This window comes from Ambystoma mexicanum, chromosome 1p (assembly GCF_040938575.1).
Source record: "Ambystoma mexicanum isolate Mex_15411 chromosome 1p, UKY_AmexF1_1, whole genome shotgun sequence".
Lineage (NCBI taxonomy): Eukaryota > Metazoa > Chordata > Amphibia > Caudata > Ambystomatidae > Ambystoma > Ambystoma mexicanum.
Window position 1 is genome coordinate 269,675,411 of NC_090921.1, and position 25,902 is coordinate 269,701,312.

Below are 25,902 nucleotides of genomic sequence, written 5' to 3' on the forward strand. Positions count from 1 at the left end.
ACTGTCTACAAGAGCTTCTAGGATGACATTTCTGCTGTAGGTTTGGAGGGTTGAGTGTGATTTCTGCCCTCTACTTGTAAGGTTCAGAAGGACTGTGTGGTGGAACATTTTTTGTCAAATTACATTTTTAGAATGCTTGCTTGCGATTACATTACCATTTGTACATGCTTTCTTAGCAGTAGTGAGCATTGTACTGTATTTAGTGGTTTTCTTTACATTCTCACATTTTGCCAGATCACCTACAATGTCTTTACTGGCAGATGCATTTGTTTTTCTTAATGACTGAATTACCTCGTCTCCTTCATCTTTCTATTCACGTTGAGATTGCAGTGGATGGCTACTTTCTGTGTTTGCAGGTTGTGTGGCTCTCTCTCTCTCTGCGTTGCTTTCTACGGAATATCCGTTTGGTAGGCATTGTGTAGTAGCTGTTGGTGTAGAAAGGGAAGTGTCGGTGTGCACATTTTCACATGCATATGTGTGCAATGTGCGTCAGTGGGTGAATGGCAGGGTAGGCAGCTATTTAAGTGCAAGTGTGTGGCTGTGCAGTGGTATGTAAGGTTAGGTTGGGGACACTGTTAGTATGTGGGCATTATTATAATGGTGGTGACATAACGAACACTTAGCACCTGTAGAAGTGTGATCAGTAACAATGAATTACATACTGCTGGATGGGAACACATCTATATGTTACGGTACAACAGTAGTGCACACGTTTAGTAATACATACAAATGCTGGTATTGTACTTTATTGATTGCAGAGAGTAGGTTTATTGTAGGCTGTATTTTGACGTGCACACTCCAGTAGCTTTCCAGAGACGGGTGGGTACTGCTCCTGTACAAGAAGATGGTGGTAAGAAAATATGTTGGCTTATGACATAGTGCTTGCATTTGTAAATTACATTTTTCAGAACTATAGGCGTATGTCTTGGCAGGAAGACGAAGTGTGTGTGTATAAATGGAAGGTGTACAATATGAAGGGCGCTTGGGAACATAAGCATGTTTTTAAAGGGAGTAGGTGGGCTATTTGGGAGTTCAGTGTATCTCTGGTTATGAAAAACGTGTGTGTATTAGTGTAGGCCTATTTTCTTGACAAATGCAGTACTGTGCATTGTGGAAGGATGAGACAAAGGTGCGGAAAGATGTACAGAGTGCAAAGCACAATGTTTTTGGGCGTCCATTTGCATGCAGTTCTTTGCATATGTATGCTTAGTACATGAATGCAGGCATTGTTTCGGGGTTTTCATTTCATTATGCACATTTACGAATGTTACTGTTGTGTATGTGGCTAAAACTCTTTTTATTGCTTAACTGCTGTTATGTATGACGTGCGGGTGGAAACTGTTGTTATCCTTGAAATGTATGCACTTTGCATAGTTTGGTTGGAGAGGCTGCCTGATCGTTTTGTGTGCGGTTTTGTACAAATTTGCTAGGAAGTCCTTCAATGGGGGAAAGCATTGTAAAAATGACAGAACAAAAGAACACAGTAACCTTTTTCGTATACCAATGCCTGTTGTGGGCAAATGGAACCTTTGGCACCACATACCACTGTAGGAGCGATTTAATGCTAGGTGATGGGAGACATAACCGTACACATTTTGAGTACGTTATGGAGATTTACTCCTAGGTACACTGTTGCTACTCACGCATAGCTCTCAACTTTTCATTGCCCTTGGCCGAGTGAAAACATCCTATTTTGTAATTGGTGTGTGAAAGCCCATTGATTCTTATGGGCTCTTAGGGAGATTGGCGGGTGAGAGAGCTGCGTAAGTGGCGGGCGACACCCGCCAAATGCGTGTGAGTTGAGAGGTATGCGCATGTATAACACAGCTGGCAATGTACTGTAGAAAAATAGTAATACCTACTTGGTGTGGTGATGGGTAGAGATGCTGATGTTTGTGGTTGCAGAACGTGTAGATCGTTGTACAGTACTTTGTCTTGGAGGTGCTTTTGATTTACAGGATATTTCACCTCTGCGTGTGTAACGGCTGTTATGCACTGTTCATTAGATGTGATAGCATTATATGCACAGTTCTTGGATGTAATTGGTGGATGCGTATGTAATACTTTAACAGTAGCCAATCAGGGAGTGCTGCTGAAAGAGTACTTGAATGGGAAGAAGGACTGGCCCTGCTTTACTGGGCCACGGCCCTCGCTGTAGTTGGGGAAATCGCACTTGCTACATGCTGCCCATCGTAATGTACTTGCTATGGAAATGGGACTACGGTTCAGCGATTCACGTGTGTGTATGCTTTTGTGTTCCATGTTGGGATGTTCTTTTGTGCCCAAGACATCGTTGGTGCTTGTAGTGTGACGTTTGTCAGTGGCGGCAAATTCTGTTTCCCGTCTATTCCAATTAGTAATCTGTTGCAGTATATACAACGTATGCTGCAGAAACACGTGTAGTAATGTACTGAGGACAAGCCGAGAGCAACCCCTAACAAGGAATACATAAAAAGGTGTTTTTACAAGTCCATTTAGCAAAATTAGAAAGAAACACTTTGCACAACTTCTACGCAGACGTCCACTTTCTATGACGCTTAAAATGTGTTTGTGTAGCCTCGTACATAGGGCAATATGTTGGCGAAAGCCACATCTTTTGGGGGTGCGCACATGCTACATCCGGGTCTTTGAGGGTGGCTGCAATAGAAATGGGACTGTGCAGGAGCTGGGATTGGTCAATATGAATTTGTGGGTGTAGTGTGTAGCAACAGAACGTCTGTTTGCCAATAGGGGTGGATGTTGGGCAGAATCATATGCAGTACCCTTTGGGAACACCACACACAATTAAGACTACAAGTGTAAGTACAATTTCACCTTTGGTACAAGCCTGTACTACACAGTAAAGTGGCAGTGATGGCTGAGCAGCCAGTCTTCTCTCAAAGAGTAAAGTGAGCAGTATCGGAAGTTACACAAAGGACAGCAATTACTATTGTTCAAACAAACACTGATTCAAGGTTTCTGAGTAAAAGAATATACATTTACACCATCAGTTAAAGAGTTCACCATATAAAGCGGCAGAAAATCACAATCTTAATACACTACAATAACCCCCAATCAATTCTTGACAAGTTAAGCTCACAATGAAGTGTGAGCAAAATGGCACTCCAGCAATTTAAAAGGGAGGAAAAGACAAGGTTATCCAAAATCAACAACAGAAACAAGTGATAGGCAGGGCAATCTAGAAAAGGCTTACTACAACTAGGATTCAAGTCAATAGGCCTGGGCCAATGCTAATGGTTCAGAGTCTTTGCAGAGGATCATACAGTTCAGAGTAGTTTGCGGTTAAGTATTTGCCAAGAGTTCAAAATGAAGTTGGTCGGAGGAATACTTATTCAAAGGAGAAGAGAAGGACAAGCCTTCGAAGAGGCGAAAGATTTCAAACACTTTCACCGCGGTCGAATGAAGTGAACGACCGGATTTGCACAGTACCTTAAATGAAGAGAATGCTGTAGCTGCGGCGGTGGTTCCTGGCAGTTCCTGCAGGCTCACGGTTCCTGAAGCGACTGTCGTGGTGACAAGGAGGAAGACTGGAGGGTCCTGCGCTGCCCAGGGAAGAAGCCAGCAGCAGCGCAAAGCAGCGAATAAAAGGTGCGCTCATTAAAACCCAAACAGGTTCCATACCTCCTGGCTAGCCGGTTCACTGCAGCGATGCACAGCAGGTTCGACCAGGTGAGGGAGGCCGGCGTTTGGTGTTTGGCGAGCTGGTTGGTCCCACCACGCTCAAGGGGAGAAAATTCCTTTGCAGATCTTCCCTGTTGTCAGAGTTTTGGGTGATTCGGACCTGCAGCAGGGCTTCACCGGGATGTCCAGTAGTTGCAGCAGTCTTCTTCCTTCAGCTCCTCATTGGTTCTCTCGTTCCAGTGGTGACTCTGCCTCCCAAGTCCCAGAGACCTGCTTTTAAGCAGTTTTCCCCTATTCACACAGCATAGCTGTCTATCACACAGCAGGGTGGCTGTCCTGGCGGGACAGCCACCTAGCCAATCAAACTAGAGTGCGACTTGGGTCTCCAAAGAGACCCTGTGCAGGGGGCATCAAACCCCTCCCTCAAATCCTGCCCACTCAGACTCTCGGGCGCCTAAGGAGGGCTTCTGTGTAGAAGCCCGCCAAAGGACAGCGGAACCAAACCTGGTTTGCCACGCAGAGTAAAACACGGGAAAGACCTTTACAAAAAGAAATGACGAATAAACGCGACCGGAACCAAACAAAATAAATGGGGTCCAGCGGGCTAGAGTTTGAGGTTACCACCATAGCCTCTAACGGTACCGAGGCTATTTTCATAGCTCGCGGTAGAACAAAAATTGTAGATACCACTGCCACCAGCCAAATCCTAGAGAAAGGGGAACGAAATAATGTTCCATGAGCATCAGACAATAAGGGATAACTATTAACCCTTCCAGTACTATTGGAAGATAGGTTGTACTGGGTCTGTTAATTTAAAAAGGCTAGTAAAGCCAATGGCAACTTTACATGTTCTGGGAGACAGTAGTCAGTCCCAGAAAACAGAGTTTAAAGTGGGAAGTCTAAAAAGACAACTCTGTGTCACTGCACTAAAGGTGCTGTGTGATCCGCAGTAAAAAGATGATGCCTATGGAGTGGGTGAGACGCCATAGTCCATGAGCAAAAATGTACAACACACAGCAAAAACACATATTAGAGTAGGAGAAAAGGCTCACACTCTTACCAGGTGAAAAATTTAAATCCTTGAAATCCAGCAAAGCTGCTGAGGGACTCAACAGGTAAGGGAAATTAGGCATTCTGGAGAATTCTCCCTAACAGTGAACATGGCTACGGGGACGTGTGTGCCGTTCAGTAGGCGGACTATATGGCTGTTGGGCGACTTGTGGATACATTGGGTACAAGTTTACACAGAGCGTTGTGCACTAGCAGCACACCTTGGTTTCCATAATGTCAATGTCCACTGGTACGGAATAGGTGGGATACAGTGGTTCCATGTGGGTCCTTTTTGTGCTAGTTTGGTGATGCTTGCTCATCCAGACATTATTATTGTTCAATGTGGAGGGAACAGTTTAGGGCATGTTACCAGCATTTCACTGCAGTTTGCAATGAAGGAGACATTTCTGCAACTCGTGGAAATGTTTCCAAAATCACACATTTTTTCGCGCATTGCCCAGATACAGATTTGGCTGTGTTTTTCCTTCTGTGGCCCACAAATGGAGAAAGCTTGATGCAATGTGAACAAGGTTGTTTGCGCTTTTTTGTGCGACTTTGGCATGTTCTCGTTCCACAATGAAAACATTACGTTTTGTAGTAGGAACATTTTTCGTTCAGATGGAGTTCATCTGACTGATGCTGGCAATGAGATCTTTCTGCGTAATATCCAAAATGCTGTGCAGCACTTCCTGCAAGTGTAGGATGTATTTTCCCGTTGGTTGTTCACCACCTTTAACGTTGAACTACAAACGGCACAAAAAGGCTCTTTTTAGAGCCACCACTTCTTTTTGCAAATGCGTACAATGCATTTGACTGCGTCCCGCCGCCCATTGTTGCCATCTCTGTAGGCAGCGCTTATAGACAGCGTCACCGCCTGCATGCTTGCCTTCAACTTCTATTTTTGAACATTGCAAGGTGGCTCTGAAAAGAGCCTTTTTGTTCCCCACCACCTTCTGGCTGTGCAGCATTTTTCCTGTTATAAGACACGCCAGAAAAGCCAGCAGTGGAAGGGAGATTTGGCAAAGGGTTAAGAAATCATATGTGGGGTTCACCTTACTTGGGTAGGGGCCAGTGTTTGTCATGATCCCGGACCGCAGCCTCAAAAGCACTACTCAAATGTTCTCCCCTACACAGTACCGCGTCGCAGTATATGCACAATACAGTGACCTTTGAAAGGCAAGGGGTCTGTTGCACTGCGTTTGTCCTCCAAGGTTGCTTGTGGGACGCGGTGGCTCACTGGAGTGTCCCTAGTGGTGGCAGGAGCAGATGCAGAGGATGCTGTAGAGGACAATAGCTGCCTGGTGGTTCGCTTTCAGGTGCCGCCACATGGAGGTGGTGCCAGAGCTGTACAAGCCAAGTTTTCTGTGATTCAGTACTACTCAGTGCACTGTACCTGGTAAGCACAAGATTTTGGCACTTCTCCAATGGTCCTAAATAGTTTCCATACCCAGGATTGCTGCTGGCTGTAGGCAATGGGGATTCTGTTTACTTTATTCTAGTTTCCTTTTCGAGATTTCCCTCCACATTATGATGCCTGTCCCCTTGCTTAGGACTTTTAGAAGGAGGTGTTGTGGTGAGGCTGCTCCTGAGTCAGAGGTAGTAGCAGAAGCCCTGGAGGCCATTACTTGGAGAAGTAGCTTGCAGGCACACAATTGGTGAGAAAGCAATTTCTGCCAGAAGCAATGTGCACCGGTGCTCTTCTCTAGAAAGCCAAACGGAGCACTTGTGGGATGTGCTCTTCTATAGGGATGATGTGGAGTGTGTGACACCGCAAAGCAGCACTAAAACTTTCCCTAGGAAGAGTGGAGGATCTCTGTAAGGGTGAACTATCACTGTAACACTTCATACATTGCAGAAAAATGTCCTCTTTCGATGAGTACGGATCTGGGTCGTGTCTGCCAAATAAGGGACCACGTGCACTGTTGATCCGTTACCATGGGGACGTCGCCATTTTTCTCCATTTGCAAACTTGTCTGCCAGACGTATATTGGACGTTCTACTTTGTGGCACATGCATAGTTCACTTACCGATACTCTTGCCGTCCCCGGACTACTTAAACATATGGCACACGTACATTACACATTTATACCTACGCTTGCTGTGAGCACGATACAGTAGGTGGAATGTTTGAGGAAAAATACTCGCAGGTCGTGGGTGCACGCTTCCAGCTAGTACAACTACACCACCCATTTATTCACATATTCAACAGGGACAGTGTTACCAGGCGTCAGAGGATGATATACGCATGTGCGCAGTTGTGCCACAGACAAAACGGACGCTCCTGCAACTATTTGCAGACAGTTGTGTGCATGTAAACATGTGGCCCTTAGTGGTGTCCTATGGATGCTTTTATTGTGATTGCGCATTGGGCACCCAGGTGCGGTGGTAGTCCGCCTCCTCCATTTTTCTCACTTGCAATCATCCCCACTAGTGCTGTGCCCTTCACACTTACAATGGCCTTGTTAAAAGAAAAGAAAAGGGACATACACAATCGGTACAAATTAACATATCAATCTTTATTAGCATACATTCATAGCGACTATTCGGAAAGGGAAGGGGGACAAGAAACAGATACATATATTGCTGATTTTCCCATTTCAACAAGCTGCTGGTGAGGCGAAGAAGGGATTGAGGTCTCATCGAAGCGTCTTTCATGACACTTTGCGGGGAAGTGGGGCTTGGAAATGTGGAAGGCGGGCATGTGCAAGTTGTGCAGTGATATCTTATTTCCCCATTATATGTTCTTCCACAACTTTTCTTAAGGCGGCAAATTGCAGGAGCAACTGATCGATTTTGGCATCCAAGCGGTCAACTTGTATATGCCCAGCGTTTACTTCAGTTCTGGTGGCCGTTTGTTCCTGTGGAAAAGGTGCTGCTTCTGGTGTACTGCTTTGCATTCCGGTATGTTCTGTTAAAAGACAAGAAATGTGGTTGGTTAATTCACATGAAGTATTACATTGTGATTGTGTTCTTCTTGCCACCGCGTTCCCTACCTATGGGGTTACTATCGTCACTCATTTGGTCATGTGGGAAATTCTCCAGCCATTCCAGGGTGCTTGCCCTTGCAGTAACTCTTTCCCTTTTCACAGTGCGGCAGGTAACAATGGGCCTATCGTCATGACTCATTTTTTTAATGCAGAAAATTCTCCTCCAGCCACTCTAGGGTGGAACCATTGCTGCGCACAAACAGAAACCATCATGCTTTGCTACTATTGTACACTACCGTACCAGTGCAATTATAACAAACTTTTGTGTACTTACCACGTTGCTGTGCGTTCTGTTCTCGGTAGTTGCCGTTTGCTCCTCTACCTCTTCGTCCGTTGTTTGATTGTGCCACAGGTGTGTGGTAACATTGATGAAGGCAAATGTCACTTCTCTTGTTGGTGCTTTCCATTATGCTACATACCCTATGCCTTTGTGCACTTTACAGATTTTTTACAGCTACAGCATTTTCCCTTCTCTTTCACGCGCTTGCTGTTGTTTGTATGTTTTTTGTCTTTGCTGCATGTTACAACTTTTTATGACCACCCCTCCCTCCCTTCCTGGGCACGTTGGACTCCAACCAATCCCCGCAAACGGACGCAGTATTCCCAACCTTTGTGCCTATTACTATAGAGCCTCCGGCTTCAGTATGTTGTACAGTACATCTTTACAAACTAAGCGTATCCTGTCGCTATGGTTCACTTGTGCAACTCAAACCCTATCACCTTTCCTTAAAAAACTATAATATACGAACGTTATGGTTAAAGTGCCCTACTAAAAACCTATGAAATTCACATTAAAAAAACGTTGTTAAAGGGACGCTATGGTTAAGCTGCGCTAAAACATTTCCCTTTTCTTGAAAAAACTAGCCTAAAGCAGCGTTCTGGTTAAAGTGCCCTATTAAAAACCTATGACATTCACTAACAAAAAAACGTTGTTAAAGGGACGTTATGGTTAAATTGCACCACTAAAAAAAAACCTATGAAATTCAATGGTTTTTAGTGGTGCAACTTAACCATAACATCCCTTTAACAACGTTTTTTGTTATTTTGTGTGTGTATATGTATATATGTATGTATATATGTATATGTATATATATGTGTGTGTTCCCCTTTACGTACGTCTTTCCCCACTGCCTAAGTGGATGTATTCTCCTCTTTGTTGTATTACCCCCTCTGGTAGTTTGATGCATGCTCTTCTAACGGCTCTGCCCTTAGGAATCCTTAATGCTCTGACTGGTACTATGTGTTCCCTTTCCGTCGCTCTTAAGTCTGTGAATTTGAGGTATCCTTATCTTTTCTTCGTTTTATAATCTCAAAAAATCCAGCTACTCTTATGTCTTTTATTTACAGCATAACACAATTACAATCCCTTGCCCCATATGTTTTTACCAACTGTGATGTTCTACCTATGTCTGTTACTCATCTTGAGTCCTCCCAGCATAGACTATCCCACAATCAACCAGTTCGCCTTTCATACGCATGGCACCCGCGAGGGGCTAACAGGAATTTCTTCAAAGGGGAACCTGTCGTCCATATGTTGATCACGTGATACTTTTTGCACACTGAAGGAAACTCTGCGCTCGTCTGACTTATGGCGGGAGTCATTGATCGTCTGGGAAACTAGGTCTGTGATCTAGGTCAATTAGACCTGAATCATCCCCACTGCTACCAAATTTGCTCTAGAACCTTAAAGCATCTGTGTGCTAGATGGAATTACCAATAGAAAATCTCAGACAGACTCAAAGGAGATGTTAAAATACTGCTTTAATCTCGAAGTAAAGCAGGGCGAATAAACCCTCGTCAAATCGATTCATGCAAGATCACAATGTCTTTTCGATTGTACTTAGCTTATATAATGCTAGTTTTTCCAAAAAACTCTTGGCTATGGCGGTTTGGTCTAACTTGGCGACATATTCTTGCTGGTTTTATCCTTATATTAGAAAGTAGCTGTGTTGTATGTAGACGGTCGCGTCTCACCGGGTATTAGGGTTTTGCCAAGAAAAGAACCCCAAAAAAAGGAATGTAGGTAAGGTTAGGTAACCCGGAAGGAGACTGCGCCCAATATTCAAAGTTGAAATATATTTATTGTTGTACAAAGTGCCCTTTTATGATGGTATTTAAGTGTCTCATAGGCATATCGATGTAATTTTCTCTATCCATAGTAACAATATTGCCCCCCTTGTCCGCCTCTTTAATTACTATGGAGTGGTCAGTCTCCAGTTTACGTAGGGCTTCCTGTTCTTTCCTGGTGAGATTATGTTTGGCTTCCGGCTGTTGCCTTCTTTGGTCTATCCGATAGAGGTCTTGTGATACCGCCTTGTAGAAGGTATCAATAGTATCAATAGTATTATCTGTTGTAAATTGTGGTACAAACCTAGATGCTGGTTTCAGCTCTTTAGTTGGAAGTAGATCTGGTTTCACAGATAGATCTCGTAATACATCCGTGATGTCATAATCATCAGGTTCTGTGATGGACCTGAGTAGGTGTATTTCTTCTATTTCTTTGATGCTTAAGTCAGCACGATCAGAGAACTCAGAACCCGAATTAGAGAACACTTAGCGAAAATTGGGAGTCAAGACCCAAAACTACCATTAGCATGCCATTGGCAAGATAAACATCAAATGGATAACAAGGCAGACATCAAGTTTATTGGTCTACAAAGAGTGACACCAGGAAGACGAGGAGGAGACAGGGAAAAGAAACTAAGACAAACAGAGGCGAAAATAATTTGCAGACTGAATGCTACGATTCTTGGTCTTAATACAGACAATGAAATGGTGTCTTTTCTTTAGAAACCTGAGAAACCACTATGTAATTATAATGTATTAGAATTATATGTCCTAATGCAGGAATATATACTGGTAATCAAAAATGTATCACTTTGAACATTAATTTGGGCTTTGAAACTATTGTATTGTTATCGTGAATACGTACCAAACTTGAAGAAGGGATAGAGATTTGCCCTGTACAACACTTCTCACGAACACCTTAATAGCCCATAGACTGGGGCTTTCCACTAACACTAATGTTCATATAACACCAAGTTATTTCATAAATCTCATCCGAGTACATAGGTACAGAGGAATGTTACCTCGCTTTTGTAAGCACGCATTGCAGAGTGGAAAATAGTAACTATAAGAATGTATTTTAAACCGACAAGGCTCACTAGTTATCTCAAAATAAAATTGATTAAAAAGTTTTAGTATATAATTTGGTATTTACTATACTGTCATCGTCAAATGCATTAGTTTGAATAAGAGATTGAATAAGGGCCTGGATTCGCCCTCTAACACTTGGTACTATCATCATAATAGCCTCCAGACTGTGGCCGACCATCCATTAGAAATAGAAAATAAAATGCTGTAATAAGCACCAAAAAGAGTAACGCTCGCATCCAAAGATATTCATTAATGTATATATAACATTTAGCTTTTTCACAATCTTAGCGTAATGCGCCTAAGAAAATAGGCACTGAGGCTTGCCAATTTACTTTGCAGCACGTATTACAGAATCTAAGTAGTAATCACTGACTTCGAATATTAAAACAGCAAAGATGCACAATTTATCTTGAAATCAAATGGACTACTAATGATTAACATTCAGTGATAATAATCTAAATACGATAACCTGCACCATGTATACTGTGCTCGGTTTCAAGGTAAACCGAGTACAGTACATGTTGTCCCTCACTAAAACAGAGACAAAGGACTTCATCAGAGGTCCGCTACCATAGTAACACTGAGCTAACCAATATATACAGAGGACGACTACATGGCGCCCCCTCGAGATTTTTGCGGAACGCGATCAGACGCGGAGACTGAGTCAAGGTAAGAGACCGTCTAACAATTCAAGGCTCATATATGAACTAGGAAAAAAGGTACCCGGCTCGGGTACGCGTGCAGTTACCTTTGGGCGGAGCCGGCACCGCGATGTGACATCTTTTTGGAGATCTATCGTATTGTCTGCTATTCAAAGCGTAATATTAGTGACACTAACATTAATAGTTCATCTATTTATAGAAGAATATCTGAAAGATTATTTTAAACTCCACAGTCTGATAGGAGAATGTGATTGAAGCATGTATATATCTTCTTGGAATACAAATGGGTCACTGAAATGACATTTAAAATGTTCCTATCTGTAGGGATCTAACCCAACTTAATATGGAACAAACTGGCCAAAACTACACAGGGGCATTAGAGGACTTCGAAGGTAAAATGTTGAACACTAATTCATAGTTTTAATGGATGCATACTAATTAGCACAAACCTAATTAACTGTTTGCATCTATTTTTGTATCCCTTACTTATCCATCCCCTTCCCCCACCCTCTTTGTGTCTGGCTTTTTATTTCTATTTTTATTTTTTACTCTTACCATTATTTATTTTCTTGGTATCATTGGTTTTTGTTCTTTGATCTTCGAAATGGATTGTACTTGAAATGTACATATGTGAACCATTGTATACTTTGTTCTTTTCATGTATATCTATCGTTACTATCAATATATGGTGCTATGATAGGATAATAGCCCTGATTTGAAAAAGGTCTTATGGTAGACCGAAACACGTGTCATCATAAAAGGGCACTTTGTACAACAATAAATATATTTCAACTTTGAATATTGGGCGCAGTCTCCTTCCGGGTTACCTAACCTTACTTATATAATGCTAGATGCGTCATCTATGACACCATCCTATGTGGCACACCGCAAAGCCTATTAAAGGGTGGGATTGAATTAGGGGATCATGTCTACATATAGAAAATGCGCTTGTCAGTCCCTCATTGGTGGTCTCTTGTCTGCGAGACACACCCTAAGCTACTTCTATACACGGTTCCATGTGTTAAAATTGCGGTAAAAATGACCGTTTACACACAAAATCACAGCAAATAGATCGTGGTTTTGCTGCCGCAATCCATGTAAAGGATGCGGGGGACACCCCCTCAACCGCTGCTCCCCTTAAATGATATAATGGTCAAACCACAGCATTTTTGCCGCAATTTTTATGTAAAGGCGACATTTGTACTGCAATTTTATTACTGCATACCCTATACACGTGGTGTAAGAGGAATCGTACAAAAATGTTGCCGTCATTTGTGCACCCCCGCAGTTACTGAGACTTTGGGTTTGCGGGGGTGTCCCCGGTCTGCTTTGGCGCCGTAACGGGAGTCGGGGGTTGCAGGGGTGTCCCCCCCGCTTACCATTTTGGTGAGCGGGGGACACGAAAGAAAAAAAAAAGAAAAGCACCCTGTGGCGTCAGCTCCAACCCACGTTAGTGGGAGGAGCTGATGCCGCAGGGATAGCAGGGTGCAGGCGGCACACACAGGTGTGCCGGCGTGAACGAAAGGTGGGGGTGGGGGGTAGGAAGGGAATATCGGGCCAGAGAAGCGGGCACAGTGATCTATATGATCACTGCGCCGCGCCGTAACTGGCGTCGGCAGTGCGGCCGTCGCAGTTATGGGCAGCGCAGTGATCACATAAATCCGGTGTAAGGCACTCGTCATAGCAGAGATTGTGGCAGCAGAATAATACTTTGCAACCTTGTATGTATGTAACAGTGCATGGCAGGTTATTCCAATTAGTCGGCAACCCAAATCCAGCCTTGAACATTCGGCTTGCTAGCAGCATTTATGTATTTATTCGTATTTGTAAAGCGCGCAGCAGCCCGGAGGCATCGTGGCGCTTGTTACAGACAGATTTCTTAGTTACAGGTAGGATCACGGTTGCAATTTTCAGTATAGGCATGAAGGAGAGAAGTGCATACAGTATGTTAGATGAGGAGAGATTTTTCATTTACAAGTAAGGTTACAGTTGCAAATTTCAGTGCAGGCATGAAGGAGAGAAATGCAGTAGGTTAGATGAAGATGGAGGTTTTGAGTTTTTTTGGAAGGCCAGGAGAGAGTTTTCAGCATGTACATAGAAACGAAACCCAGGTGGTTATAGATAAGTCAGCTCTCGCCTAGCTTCCCAATTAGTCTACCCTCTCTCATCGGTAGGCCTCATGCCAGTGTCTTCTGTTTGAAGACTGACCTTGCCAGTCAGCACTGTCTCGGGACATTGGAGGGAGTGTAGGCACATCATTATCTTAGCTTCAGACTTCATGAATAGCACTTGTTTTACGAGCTCTTCATCACGTGTATCTGGGCCATGAATTTGTCCATATCGATGGTGCATTAACACCATTTGATTCAATTATGCTGGGTGCAGTTGCTCCTCTTCGCCTTTAGAGACTTCCTCACTCTATCCCATATTAACTTCCTGCACTTTTAATTGTCCAATATTTGGCATCAGTAAATGTTCTTTTCCTCCTAATCTTAGGGAAATATGTCTTCACACATGGTCTGCTTGTTACTCCCATTGTGCTTTTCCTTCATCTCTCGAAATAGCATCCCTGGTTCCAAGCCAACGTACTCCTCGATTTAGCAAGGAAAACAGCTTCTTCATGATCTTTTCACTTTAAGATCCTGGGCTCGTATGTTGAGGTAGTTGGGTTGATTGACATAAGCTGTTCATCTTCTTCTAATGGTCGTCCTAAACGTTTAATAAATACCTCTCATAAGCAAGCTTCTATGTATTCTTTCTACTTTGCGCTTCAACGTATTTACGGTTATTGAACAGTGAGTCACTTCCTTATTCTTTGTCCATGCAAGAACTGCATCATGGAGTACATGTTTCTCTTGTTGCTTCAGTTACATTGTCATTCTTAAGTATTTTCGTATTGTTTCAGCATAGGTTCATGTATCTTCTGTAGGACATTCTTTTGCTGTCATTTAATTTTATTTAACATACATCCTTGTCGTCCACCATTTTATCGATTACTACATTCCGCCAACTCTGCAAGGGACATCCTTCCCAGTAGCATTCTTCCACTGTTTCAACGTGAGGGTGCATCTGAGCGATTGTCTAAGTGCATATCGTCTTTCATATACTCAGCGCTGTATAGGAATCTTGCAGGGGTTCATACACAGGTTTCCAATTGTGGCTCTTCGTCTGTCAAATAGGACAGGGTTGAGGGGGCGGTGACTAGGGAGAATGTGTCCACCTGCTCCTCTCGGTCCAATAGTCTTTACTTTCACACTGATTGTGCCGGGAAGTAGGAGATGACTGGGCTAGGTAGAGGGAGTCCATATTGAGTTAGACGTTGGGCTCTCCTTATCTTCGTCGCCACAAACACTACTAGAATACCCATTGTTGAAATCTAATTAAATCTCAAAACTTACTATCCTTATCAGTAGATTCTTGGGGCCATCTGGGAATTATTCTACCACAATATTCTAATTCAAGCTTTGGAGATCTACACACAAACTCAGCTTGATCGCTTTACATGTCAACATAATTGGGGATACCCATTCAGAAGAATCGAGTAGCTCAATTACATTGTTTGAACACCAATCATGTCATATTTCACTAAACCCTTACAGTAATTTAAGGGCATCTAGTGCAACCTGATGGCAACTGGGACATGTTTTGTTAGTATTTTTTGCTAAAAACCCTTGGCATATCCAATTACATCTCTGAAGACTATAGAATAACAGTGCTCAAAATCACTAATGCAGGACACACCAGTCGTCAAAGCCCGATCACTCTCAGCTGGGTGTAACCTAATCTTCAGTGCACCTTGCAAGGGGCACCAATAGTGGATATGCCCTTCTCCACACAATAAACGTTTGTCCTTGCTGATCACATGGTAAGATCACTTGGTTACTATATAACCTTTTAATATCAATTTGTTCACCCTAGGAGAAATGTCATAATAAGTTAGGCCCACATGTTGTTGCAAGACTTTATCAAAAATGTGCTTTGGAATAATAGTGTGTTTTAACCTAGAATCTGTTATAACATCTATAACCTGGCCATACAATCTCACTTTGCACCATAGCTGGAGAAAATCTGAATCAAAACCAATACAACATGGTAATCCTCACGGTCTCCTTAATGGGAATCTCCTTCCACAATGCTCACTCTAATAATATCCCCTCTCTTATATGTCTTAGCAAAAGGCTCTCTCTCAGCTCACATACAGTAGGGCAATATTTATCATAGGCTAGGTGTCCTTTATTAACCGTGCTGGAGTTCTCACCTGTACTTTGAATAAGCTCATCGTGCGTTGGTTTCTTAAAACATTTGACTGTCCTCATTTCTCGTTACATATACAGCTTCTACTTATCATTCTAAAACGCCTTTAAATTCGTTTTCTCACGTTTCAGTACTGAGTGCAATATCTATAGTTTTGACGAGATCAGGATTTCTCGCCTGGCCAAAGTTGTTCTTTAATCTTCATATGAAAAGGGTGCATTAATATATGGTCATGTAAAACTTGTTCTTCACTTATAATAATAATTTAGCATTTATATAGCGCTACGAACCCTGAGGTATCTGAGCGCTGCTTTTTATTACCCACAGTGTGTGGTGCTCATTTATCGACTGCAGAAGGATGAAAGGCTGAGTTTGGCCTTGCCGGGATTCAAACCTGCGTCAGCAGGCTCTGCACAGATGTCAAAGCGAGCCCTCTAATCTGCTTTGCTATCGGACCGGCTATATATTATATTATATTCTTAAAGATACTTGTTGTGGCAATTCTGCCACAAATGTGTTTCATGTAGTAAAATGTTAGTCTTTTCTTTTAATCTGGTCGCCAGAACAGCCAAGCTAACATCAGAGAGCTCCAGTTTTGTTTAATTGTTACCAGGAATTGGGAGCTTTATCAACCTTACTGCTTCTGGGCCCAAGCATTGCTAAATTCTTGGTAGGTGGAAATGTATTCCCATCTTGCACCTCCAAATGTGCCTCTTATAGTTTGACAGATCCTAAGACAGTTATGGAGAACCTGTCATTAAAAAAACATTAGTGGCTTATTGACATGTACCACAGTCAAAGTATAGCTAGAATGTGCATATTCAGGGCTCATGGCTGCATTAGAAAAAAGGCAATACAGGTAAAACAGTAAAAAAGCCTTTCAGCGGGATCTCTCTTCACACACAACTGTGATAAATAATGGAAGTATTTAACATGCAGTCATGCACGTAATACAATTAGTCTCCTCTGCTTCAGGAGCACAAAGGATCGTGTTGCAGCATTCATTTATGATCAAATATGATGCAATACTCCAGTCCTGACAAGCTTCTTCTAGGTCCTACTCAATTTGGACTGTAATTGCAAGCACAATGAATTGCTTGCATGAGGAGTGGTCACAGACCATATGGGTGGACCACCACTCTCCAAATATGTACCTAATGTACCTATTTATTTCTCCAGCATGGGGTCTGGCATGGATTCACATGCTCATGAATATTCCCCGTCGTCAGGCTGGGAATCCGTCGTCAGGCTCGGAATCCTCGGTAAAGAAAAAACCAGTATCAGTTTCGTTTCTGATCTGTCTTTCGTAGTAACAACCATTCTCCAGCATGGGGTCTGGCATGGATTCACATGCTCATGAATATTCCCCGTCGTCAGGCTGGGAATCCTCGGTAAAGAAAAAACCAGTATCAGTTTCGTTTCTGATCTGTCTTTCGTAGTAACAACCAATCACTGGTCTCTGCGTCATACTGACCACAGCCAATGACTGCCCTCTACCTAAGCACCGCCTCTGGCAGCCATCTTCAGATTTTTACCGCACGTTCATGTGTTGGAATCCTCGTGCTATTGCTCTCGAGCGTTAGTGCTATTTTTTCACGTTTTTTCTCAAAAACTTCGTTTTTTCGGTCAAAAGAGCCTCAAGCTCCACCAACTCTCCATCCGATCAACGGGGACCCGTGTCTGATTCGTCTGCGCCCCTCAAGGGTGAAGATTTCGTCGAGCTACGCTTTTGGAGGACTCCAGAAGCTTCTCAGGCCCGGACATGGCCCAGGAGAAGGGAAGCTCGACGCCCGGAAAGCTGTTCAGGATCTGCCCTGCATGGCAGCTGCAGAACGTCTTTAAGGAGGACGAACACTCCTTTTGTCTCTACTGCTTACATGAGGACAAGACGCACGTGGAGAAGGACTGTGCGTTTTGCGGCAATATGTTGGAGCGGACCATGAAGGACCGCCATCAACGTCTCGCCAACTGGCTGGAAGGGAAGAGCCCGTCAGGCGAGAAGAAGAGGAAGAAATCCGAACGGTCTTCTAAGACCTTTGAGGACGCCCCGGCGACGGGGGTCCAACACAAGGCCAAGCACCGCGAGTCCGCTGGCACCGGGAGCGCCGAACGGTCGGGCTCTACGGGCGCCAGGCAGGGCGCATCCTCCCCGGCACCTTCAGCCACAAGCCAACGCTCTGGGTCGGGTAAGAGGAAGGGCGAGCACCCGGCGAAGCTCCTGGAGAGGCCCCGGTCGAGCTCAAAGGCCCCATCGGAGGGGGAGCGAGGCAGTGTCCCCCCCCCTCAAGGATAAGGCGGTGAGTGCACCTAAGGTGGTGAAGGCCTTAATCCATCCGGCTAAGCCCTCTATCGATACTGTCACGGCGGCCCTGGCTCAGCCTGTGGAGGCTACACCAGTGGTGGCGACCTCGGGGCTCAGAGTCTCCCTGCCACCTCGGAGGGAGTCCTCTTTTGTGCCCATCGATAGGACCCCCGTGAAATCCCCGGCGGGGAAGAAAAAGGGGGGGCAGGGCGTCGTCGTAGATTCGGCTTCAACCTCGGAGGAAGAGCTGATCGAGGTCTTAAGCCACGGCCTTGGCGTGGAAGAAGACCGGCCCGTCGGGATGGATCCCGACGCAGGTGACGATGACATCGTCGAGGGTGCCGACGGGGCCCCTGATCGCCCGTCGGATTCCCCTCGGCCAGTGCCGCAAGACAACTCGGCGGCCATTTTGTTGGCTATACAGTCCTTATGCTCAGAGATAAGGACGAGACTACCGTTGCCGACGGAGGAACCTCTCCCGTCGGGGGATCCCGAACCGGGACCTTCTGGTGTTCCCCCGCCCAAGAAAAGGATTCACCCTCCACCTCCTTTTCAGCCGTCGCGCCCCGTCCAGCCCTCCTCCCCGTCCACCCGAGGGGATGATACGGGGACTGACACGGCAGCGACGGGTACGGACGACGAGGTATACGACGAGGATCTACCGTCGTCACCTCCCACCAGGGACTCCATGATCGCCAGGGCAGCCGAGCTTTTCCAACTCTGCCCTGAGGAGAAGAAAAAGGAAGGATTCCTTTATCAACGGCGCGAGGCCAAGAGGAAGACGGTCCTCGCGGTGCCTCTACTGGACGACATTTGGGATGAGGGCCTCGCCCTCCTCAAGAACCCTTCCACGACGCCAGCTAGAAGAGACCGGTACGAGAAGAAGTACCGGGTCCCGGACGCGGCCCCCCTGTGCCTCTGGGCGCAGCCTACCCCGGACTCCGTCGTCTCCGCGGCGGCCAGGAAGAAAGCGGGGGGGGGATGCGGCCTCCACATCGACTTCCCCACCGGACGGCGAGGGAAAGAAATTGGACGCTATGGGACGCAGGGTCATCTCGTCTGCAGCGCCGACGATTAAAGCGGCCAACGCCTTGGCTATCGTGGCCCGCTACGACAGGGAGCTATGGTACAAACTGGCTCCCCTGCTGGACTTCCTACCGGACGACAAGAGGGCGGATGCCCTGGAGATCCTACAGGAAGGTGAGGTGGCGTCGGACCACGCCATCACTATTGCGACGGACATCGCCGACACTGGGTTTCGCCAGTTGGGCAACGGCGTGTGCCTTAGGCGGCGTGGATGGCTCAAGGCTACGGACTTCCGTCAAGACGTACAGACCAGAGTCCTGGACATGCCGTTCGATGGGAACAACCTGTTTGGGAAAACAGTGGACGATTCCCTTCAGGCCATTAAAGCGGACACTGAGACGGCCCGGGCCCTTGGGGTTCTGCAGGCCTTAGCCCGGGGCCACGCGCTCGAGTTTCAAAGAAGGTGCCCGCGCGTCCCCCCCGTGGCCAGGAAAGAGCTTCACGTCCCTCAGCTTCTCCTGGAGGTAAAGGCGATGCTCAGGAAGGGCGCCATCGAACTCGTCCCAAAGAGGCTTCGGGGCTCCGGAGTTTACTCGAGATACTTCCTCGTGAAGAAGAAGACGGGAGGATGGCGCCCCATCCTAGACCTGCGACGTCTGAACAAGTTCATCAAGGCGCAGAAGTTCCGGATGGTCACCCTCCAGCACGTCCTGGGTCAGCTGGAGGAAGGAGACTTCCTGTCGTCGTTGGATTTGGAGGATGCCTACTTCCATATTCCCATCCTAAAGGGGCACCGAAAATTCCTCAGGTTTGTGGTCCAAGGGCGTCACTACCAGTTCAAAGCCCTCCCCTTCGGACTTCGGTCGGCACCCAGGGTATTCACCAAGTGCCTTGCACCGGTGGCGGCGCAGCTGCGCTGCGAGGGGATCCACGTCTACCCCTACCTGGACGACTGGCTCATCCGAGCCAAGACGAGGGAGCTCGCCGTGGAGCACACGGCAAGGACCGTCCAACTTCTCACGGACCTGGGATTCTCCGTGAACTACGCCAAGTCCCACCTGGTACCCGCGCAAAACGCACTGTTTCTGGGAGCCAAGCTCGACACAGTGTCCCTTCTGGCCTCCCCGTCGGAGGAAAGGACCAGGTCCATCCTGGGCAAGGTACAGCGGATGTTGGTTTCCGACGCGGCCAAGGTGAGGTCCATCAAGTCCCTCCTCGGAATGATGTCTTTTTGCATCTACCTCATTCCCATGTGCAGGCTCCGGATGCGCCCGTTGCAGGAGTTCCTGGACGTGCGCTGGATCCAAACGACGGGCGACTTCGAGGAGAGGATCACACTCGACGAGAGTTTCCGCCGAGCGGTCCGGTGGTGGGGCACCCGCGCGCATCTGACGGCGGGCATGAACTTCCAGACCCCAGACCACCAGGAGACAGTGACCACGGATGCCTCCCTGGAAGGGTGGGAAGCGCACACCGAAAATCTGCACGCGAGAGGCCTTTGGCTCCCGACGGAGAAGTCCCTCCATATCAACGTCCTGGAGCTCCGTGCAGTGTTCTGGGCCCTCAGGTCCTTCCTTCCGTCCCTCAAGGGCAAGGTGGTGAGGATCTTCACCGACAACACCACCACCATGTTTTACATCAGGAAACAGGGCGGAACCAGGTCCCCAGCACTGTCCAAGGAGGCGCAGGACCTGTGGCATTGGGCCGTCGCCCAAAGGATGTTTCTGGTGCCGTTTCATCTGGCAGGGATAAAAAACACCATCGCCGACTCACTCAGCAGGGAGCTGCGCTCGTGCCACGAGTGGGAACTACGGCAGGATCTAGTGGATCGCCTCTTCCGACGGTGGGGCACACCCCAGATCGACCTGTTCGCCAGCAGGTTTCCCCAGGCGAGGAGCATGGGCGATGCTTTCTCATTCCCCTGGGAGGGCCTGTTCCTCTACGCGTTCCCTCCTTTGCCACTGCTAATCCGGCTCGTCAACCAGCTCAAGAGGTCACGGTGCAGGATGATCCTCGTCGCACCTGCGTGGCCGAGGCAGATATGGTTCCCGGACCTTCTGGACTTGTCAGCGTCCCCGCCAATCAAGCTGCCGGTGGACGCGGATCTACTCTCCAGGGAAGGAGGCGCCATCCTCCACCACCACCCGAAATCGCTGAACTTGCAGGCCTGGCTCCTGCAGCGCTAGAGTTTGGAGGATACGACATACCGGCCGACTGCAGAGAGGTTCTTGCAAAGGCCAGGGCGTCCTCGACTCTTAAATGCTACGGACACAAATGGAAGAGGTTCTCTGTCTGGTGCCATGCACAGAAGATTAACCCTCTACGGATTACGGCTCCCCAGGTGCTGCCGTACCTGCTGACGCTGGCCAAAGCTGGACTGGCACACGCGTCCATCAAGATTCATCTTGCTGCGATCTCCCGATACACCAGAACCACGGGCCGGACGTCCTTGTGGTCTCGTCTGGTGAAAGAGTTCATGAAGGGACTGTTCAGATCGTTCCCGCCGGTGAAGGCTCCGGCCCCGGCGTGGGAGCTCAACGTGGTGCTGACCAAGCTCATGGGACCTCCGTTCGAGCCTCTGCACTCGGCCCCGTTGAAGTTTCTGTCGTGGAAAACAGCGTTTCTTGTGGCCATTGCCTCCGCACGACGGGTGGGTCAGATCCAGGCCCTTTCCTGCAAGGCCCCGTACTTGACTTTTCACGACACGAGGGTAGTGCTCAGGACGCACCCCTCCTTCATGCCCAAGGTACCGTCGGACTTCCATCTCAACGAACCCTTGGTGTTGCCTGTGTTCTTCCCGTCGCCTTCGTCGCCGGCTGAGAGGACTTTGCACTCGCTGGATGTGGCTAGAGCGCTGAAGTTCTACGTGGACCGCACAAAGTGTTTTCGGAAGACGTCACAACTCTTTGTGAACTTTGGACCTGTCAATCAGGGGAAGGCTCTCTCGAAGGCTTCCATTTCCAGATGGCTCTCCGGCTGTATCATGTACTGTCATCGGTTGGCAAACCGACCGCTGCCTGGCCGTCCGAGAGCCCATTCCACCAGAGCGATCGCAGCTACCACGGCGTTCCTTTCTGGTGTGCCCCTGCTGGACATATGCAGGGCTGCTACGTGGAGGTCGACGCACACCTTCACGAAATTCTACTGCGTCGATCGGGATTCCAGGGAGGAGTCCAGGGTCGGCCAAGCAATGCTGCGCAACCTGTTCGCCTGAGGTGAGCCTGGTGAGGAGGTAAGATGCTTAATGTTGAGTTTGATGTAATGCTTAATGTTGAGCCTTTGCCACCTCCCGTGGTTGTGCATGTGTGTACTGCTATGTATTCTTTATTCATGAGCATGTGAATCCATGCCAGACCCCATGCTGGAGAAGGAACAAGTTACTTACCTGTAACTGTTGTTCTCCAGCATGGGTCTGGCATGGATTCACATGCGAACCCTCCCGCCTACCCCTCTGCGGCTCTTCACTTGGTCATACTGCCACTTCACGTGCTTCCAAATCTGAAGATGGCTACCAGAGGCGGTGCTTAGGTAGAGGGCAGTCATTGGCTGTGGGTCAGTATGACGCAGAGACCAGTGATTGGTTGTTACTACGAAAGACAGATCAGAAACAAAACTGATACTGGTTTTTTCTTTACCGAGGATTCCCAGCCTGACGACGGGGAATATTCATGAGCATGTGAATCCATGCCAGAACCATGCTGGAGAACAACAGTTACAGGTAAGTAACTTGTTCCTTATCTTTTCCGTATTTAGTTTATTAGAAACTCATCATCTCACTATATTTAAACTTTTCAGATTTGCTCCAAGGATATTTTAGTGTTTCCTCCTGGGAGTTCTTTTTCAATTAGTTTAAACATTTTCTCCCAAAATGTTGTTAGGGCAAACATACGTTTTTGGTTTAATCCTGAACAAACAAGATCCCACCAGTCTTCTCCTTTTAACAGTGGTCGCTCTAAAATAGTTGCCTAAGAACTGTGTCTTTAAGTTCCTCAAATTCGGACAATATAAGGTTAAATGCTGTAGTGTTCCCGCAGCATTACAGCATAGTCGACAATTTTCGTCTTCAAAAGTTGTTAATCTCCTGCTCTTTAAAACTTATTTCATGTGAAATAGGTTTAGGCGAAATCTCATGAATATGTTTCAATGATATGGGCTCGGGAATTTTTCCAGATATTTAGGCAGTGGGCCTTATTACGAGTTTGCCGGTAAAAAAAAAAAGAAATTACTGGCATGCCGGTGCTACCGTGTCCATGTAGCACTGCTGCCGGAATCTAGGGTAGATTTCGAGTCGGCGTGCACACGCATGCCGGAAACGGCCATCGATACCAGCATCGTTGATGCCACAGGCACCGACCTCAGCACCGACGATGCTGTAATTACTGGTACCCCGATGCCGGTAATACCGGTTCCGGAAGCAACATCATCGCGCTGGAATGGGAAATGCACTGGCGGCCAGCTTTAAAATCACAATCCATTCCAATTCTCATCCCACACGAGTGCTATTGCCAATCTAACTGCACAGAAAACTGAGCATAATGTCATCGACAAGAGGAGGAACCGTCCGTCGGCGCATACCCCGCTTTAGTGGGCAGGAGCTCAATATGGTTGCGGGTACACTAGTCTAGCATGCCAACGTGGTCTTTGGAGACGATCTGCACCGCCCAGCACAGTTGAGAAAGAAGGCGATATTGGAGGAAGTGGCCACCAAAGTGTCTGCGGTGGGGACAACACCCCGGATTGTCAGAGACTGCCGCAAGAGGTGGGACGAGTTATGTCTCCGGGCCCATAACCGCCTCACTGCCGAGCGCCTCCAGGGGCTGGCAACTGGCGGCGGTGCGCCATCCCCCATAAAACTCCAGCCATGGGAGGAGACCTGTAGCACCGTCATACACATGGAGAGTATCGAGGGGGTCGCAGATGCAGAGATGGGAGCAGCGTCATCTGGAGATGCCGGTGAGTGCCTGTAACTTAAATCACACACATGTATCCCCAATGCCAATGGTGAAATCCAAATGACAAGTCAGTGGCACCAGATCCCTGCTGCCTTGCCACCCACCGACAGCCTCATTGCACGCAAGTATGTACCTGCCAGCAAGACGGGCAACAAACCCCACTGACACACCCCACAAGACCCCTGTAATGCACACACAAGTACCAACTGCATGCACAGACCTACATCACTGTGCAACAGCTGCCGTCACCGCTCTGCCACCACATGGCCCAATCCACCTCATGGCAAGATGCACACATCAGTGACACCAGTCACACACCTGGCACACCCAACATGTCCATGCCCGCAGTGCCTACATCAGTGTATCAACGCACACAATGGGAACACATTACGTTGACAATCAAACCCCACATGGCACACAGACCCTGTGGCATGGCGACAACACCCAAGCCACCAGAACCCCAGCCAACACACTGCGCACTCCATGCCCGCACGACAACGATGCCCCCAGACTGCACCCCCCCCCCCACCCCACATTCCTGTGTGCACCATGCCAGGCCCACAGACATGTCCATGACAATGCACATGACTCTGTACTAGCATTGATGAATGTCAGATGGATGCACACCCATTACTAATGTCCTGACTCACTATCCCCCACAGGCAACTCAACTGACGGCGAGGGTGAACTAGCTACCACACCCCATTCCAGCGCTGCACGTCGCTGCCGACGCAAAACCATCGACTCCAGCCAGGTGGCAGGCAACTTGACCGCAAGACACGAGCGTGCCTCTACATCAACTGCACAGGCCCCCAGCCACCAGGAAACGCAGGCTAACCAGCAGACAGATCACCAACACCTGCCAGCAGGGAACCCCGACAGTCAACCACAAATACTGCAGGCAAGAGGGCATATCGGGTGGAAGAGTCTGATCCACCAGTGGGCAGCAAGCTGGAGGAGGCCCATTCACCAGTGGCCAGCGAGCTGGAGGAGGCCCAATCTCCAGTGGCAAACCAGCCGCAGGAGGCACAACCCCCGGCACCCAGTCAGGCAAACATCAATACCACAGCAACAGATGGCTCTGACGGAGCTGTGTTCACTCGCCCAGGCCGTCGGAGCCTGCCTCCCTTGCCACTACCCGGACCTGGATGGAAGGCCAGCAACAGCCGATGCAGGCTTTGGTCACACAGTATGTGACAGAGGCAGAGCACACACGGCAGACCATGCAGGATGCCCTGCAAGACAATGCAAGAATGGTCAGCAGAGCTGTGTCCCGCGTGTGCGAGAAGGAAATGCAGTCATGGCTGCTATGGCCCAGTCCATCAGCCAGTTGGCAACTGCTATTGCAGAACAACATAATGTCACCACAACCCCCCAACCCGGTCCATCATCCAGCACAACACTGGCCAGTTCGACTGAAACGAGCCCTGTGCGTCACTCCCAGCGTCTTGTTTGCAGCACAGAGGCTCGCCCCATCCCCCAAAAAGGGGCCGTAAATAGGAGAACCTAAAAGTGCATGTGGGGTTGGAGTAGTTGTGAAGGTGTTGTGGGGGAGGGGGGTTTTGGAGGTATTAGGTCTGGGTAGTGGTGGAGGGGTGTGGGGTCACTTTAACTGGACACTAGTGGTAGTTCAGTAATGCAACTATGTATGTGCTTCTTGAGTGTTTGTCTATTTATGTACAGTGCTCAGTTTCCAGTGTGACCCATGCCCAGTGCATTCTCTTTTTCAGTCCATTACAAGAAGTGGCCAATTAAATCTTGCTGTGTCGCATGTCCATCATCTACATTATGCCGCTGAGGAATTCCACCATCTTCCTCCTTCATCCTCAGGTGGCACAATGTCCATGTCAGGGGGCAGGGGGACGTTGCGCGGGATCCACATGTTGTGTAGC

The 25,902-nt window shown here is 47.5% G+C and overlaps 1 protein-coding gene across 3 annotated transcripts in view; it reads left to right on the plus strand.

Moving 5' to 3' along the window:
- The window catches only part of MED11 (mediator complex subunit 11), a 213,460-nt gene that overhangs the window by 103,562 nt on the left and 83,996 nt on the right, over positions 1–25,902 (plus strand). The window contains exon 1 of one of the 3 annotated variants that reach the window (XM_069646597.1): positions 11,806–11,868. The exons of the other annotated variants lie outside the window; for them this stretch is intronic. Coding sequence (XP_069502698.1) covers positions 11,820–11,868 — 49 coding nt within the window. The 5' untranslated portion in view covers positions 11,806–11,819. Of the gene's footprint in view, positions 1–11,805; positions 11,869–25,902 lie in introns of those variants that run through there. 3 annotated transcript variants of the gene reach the window in all.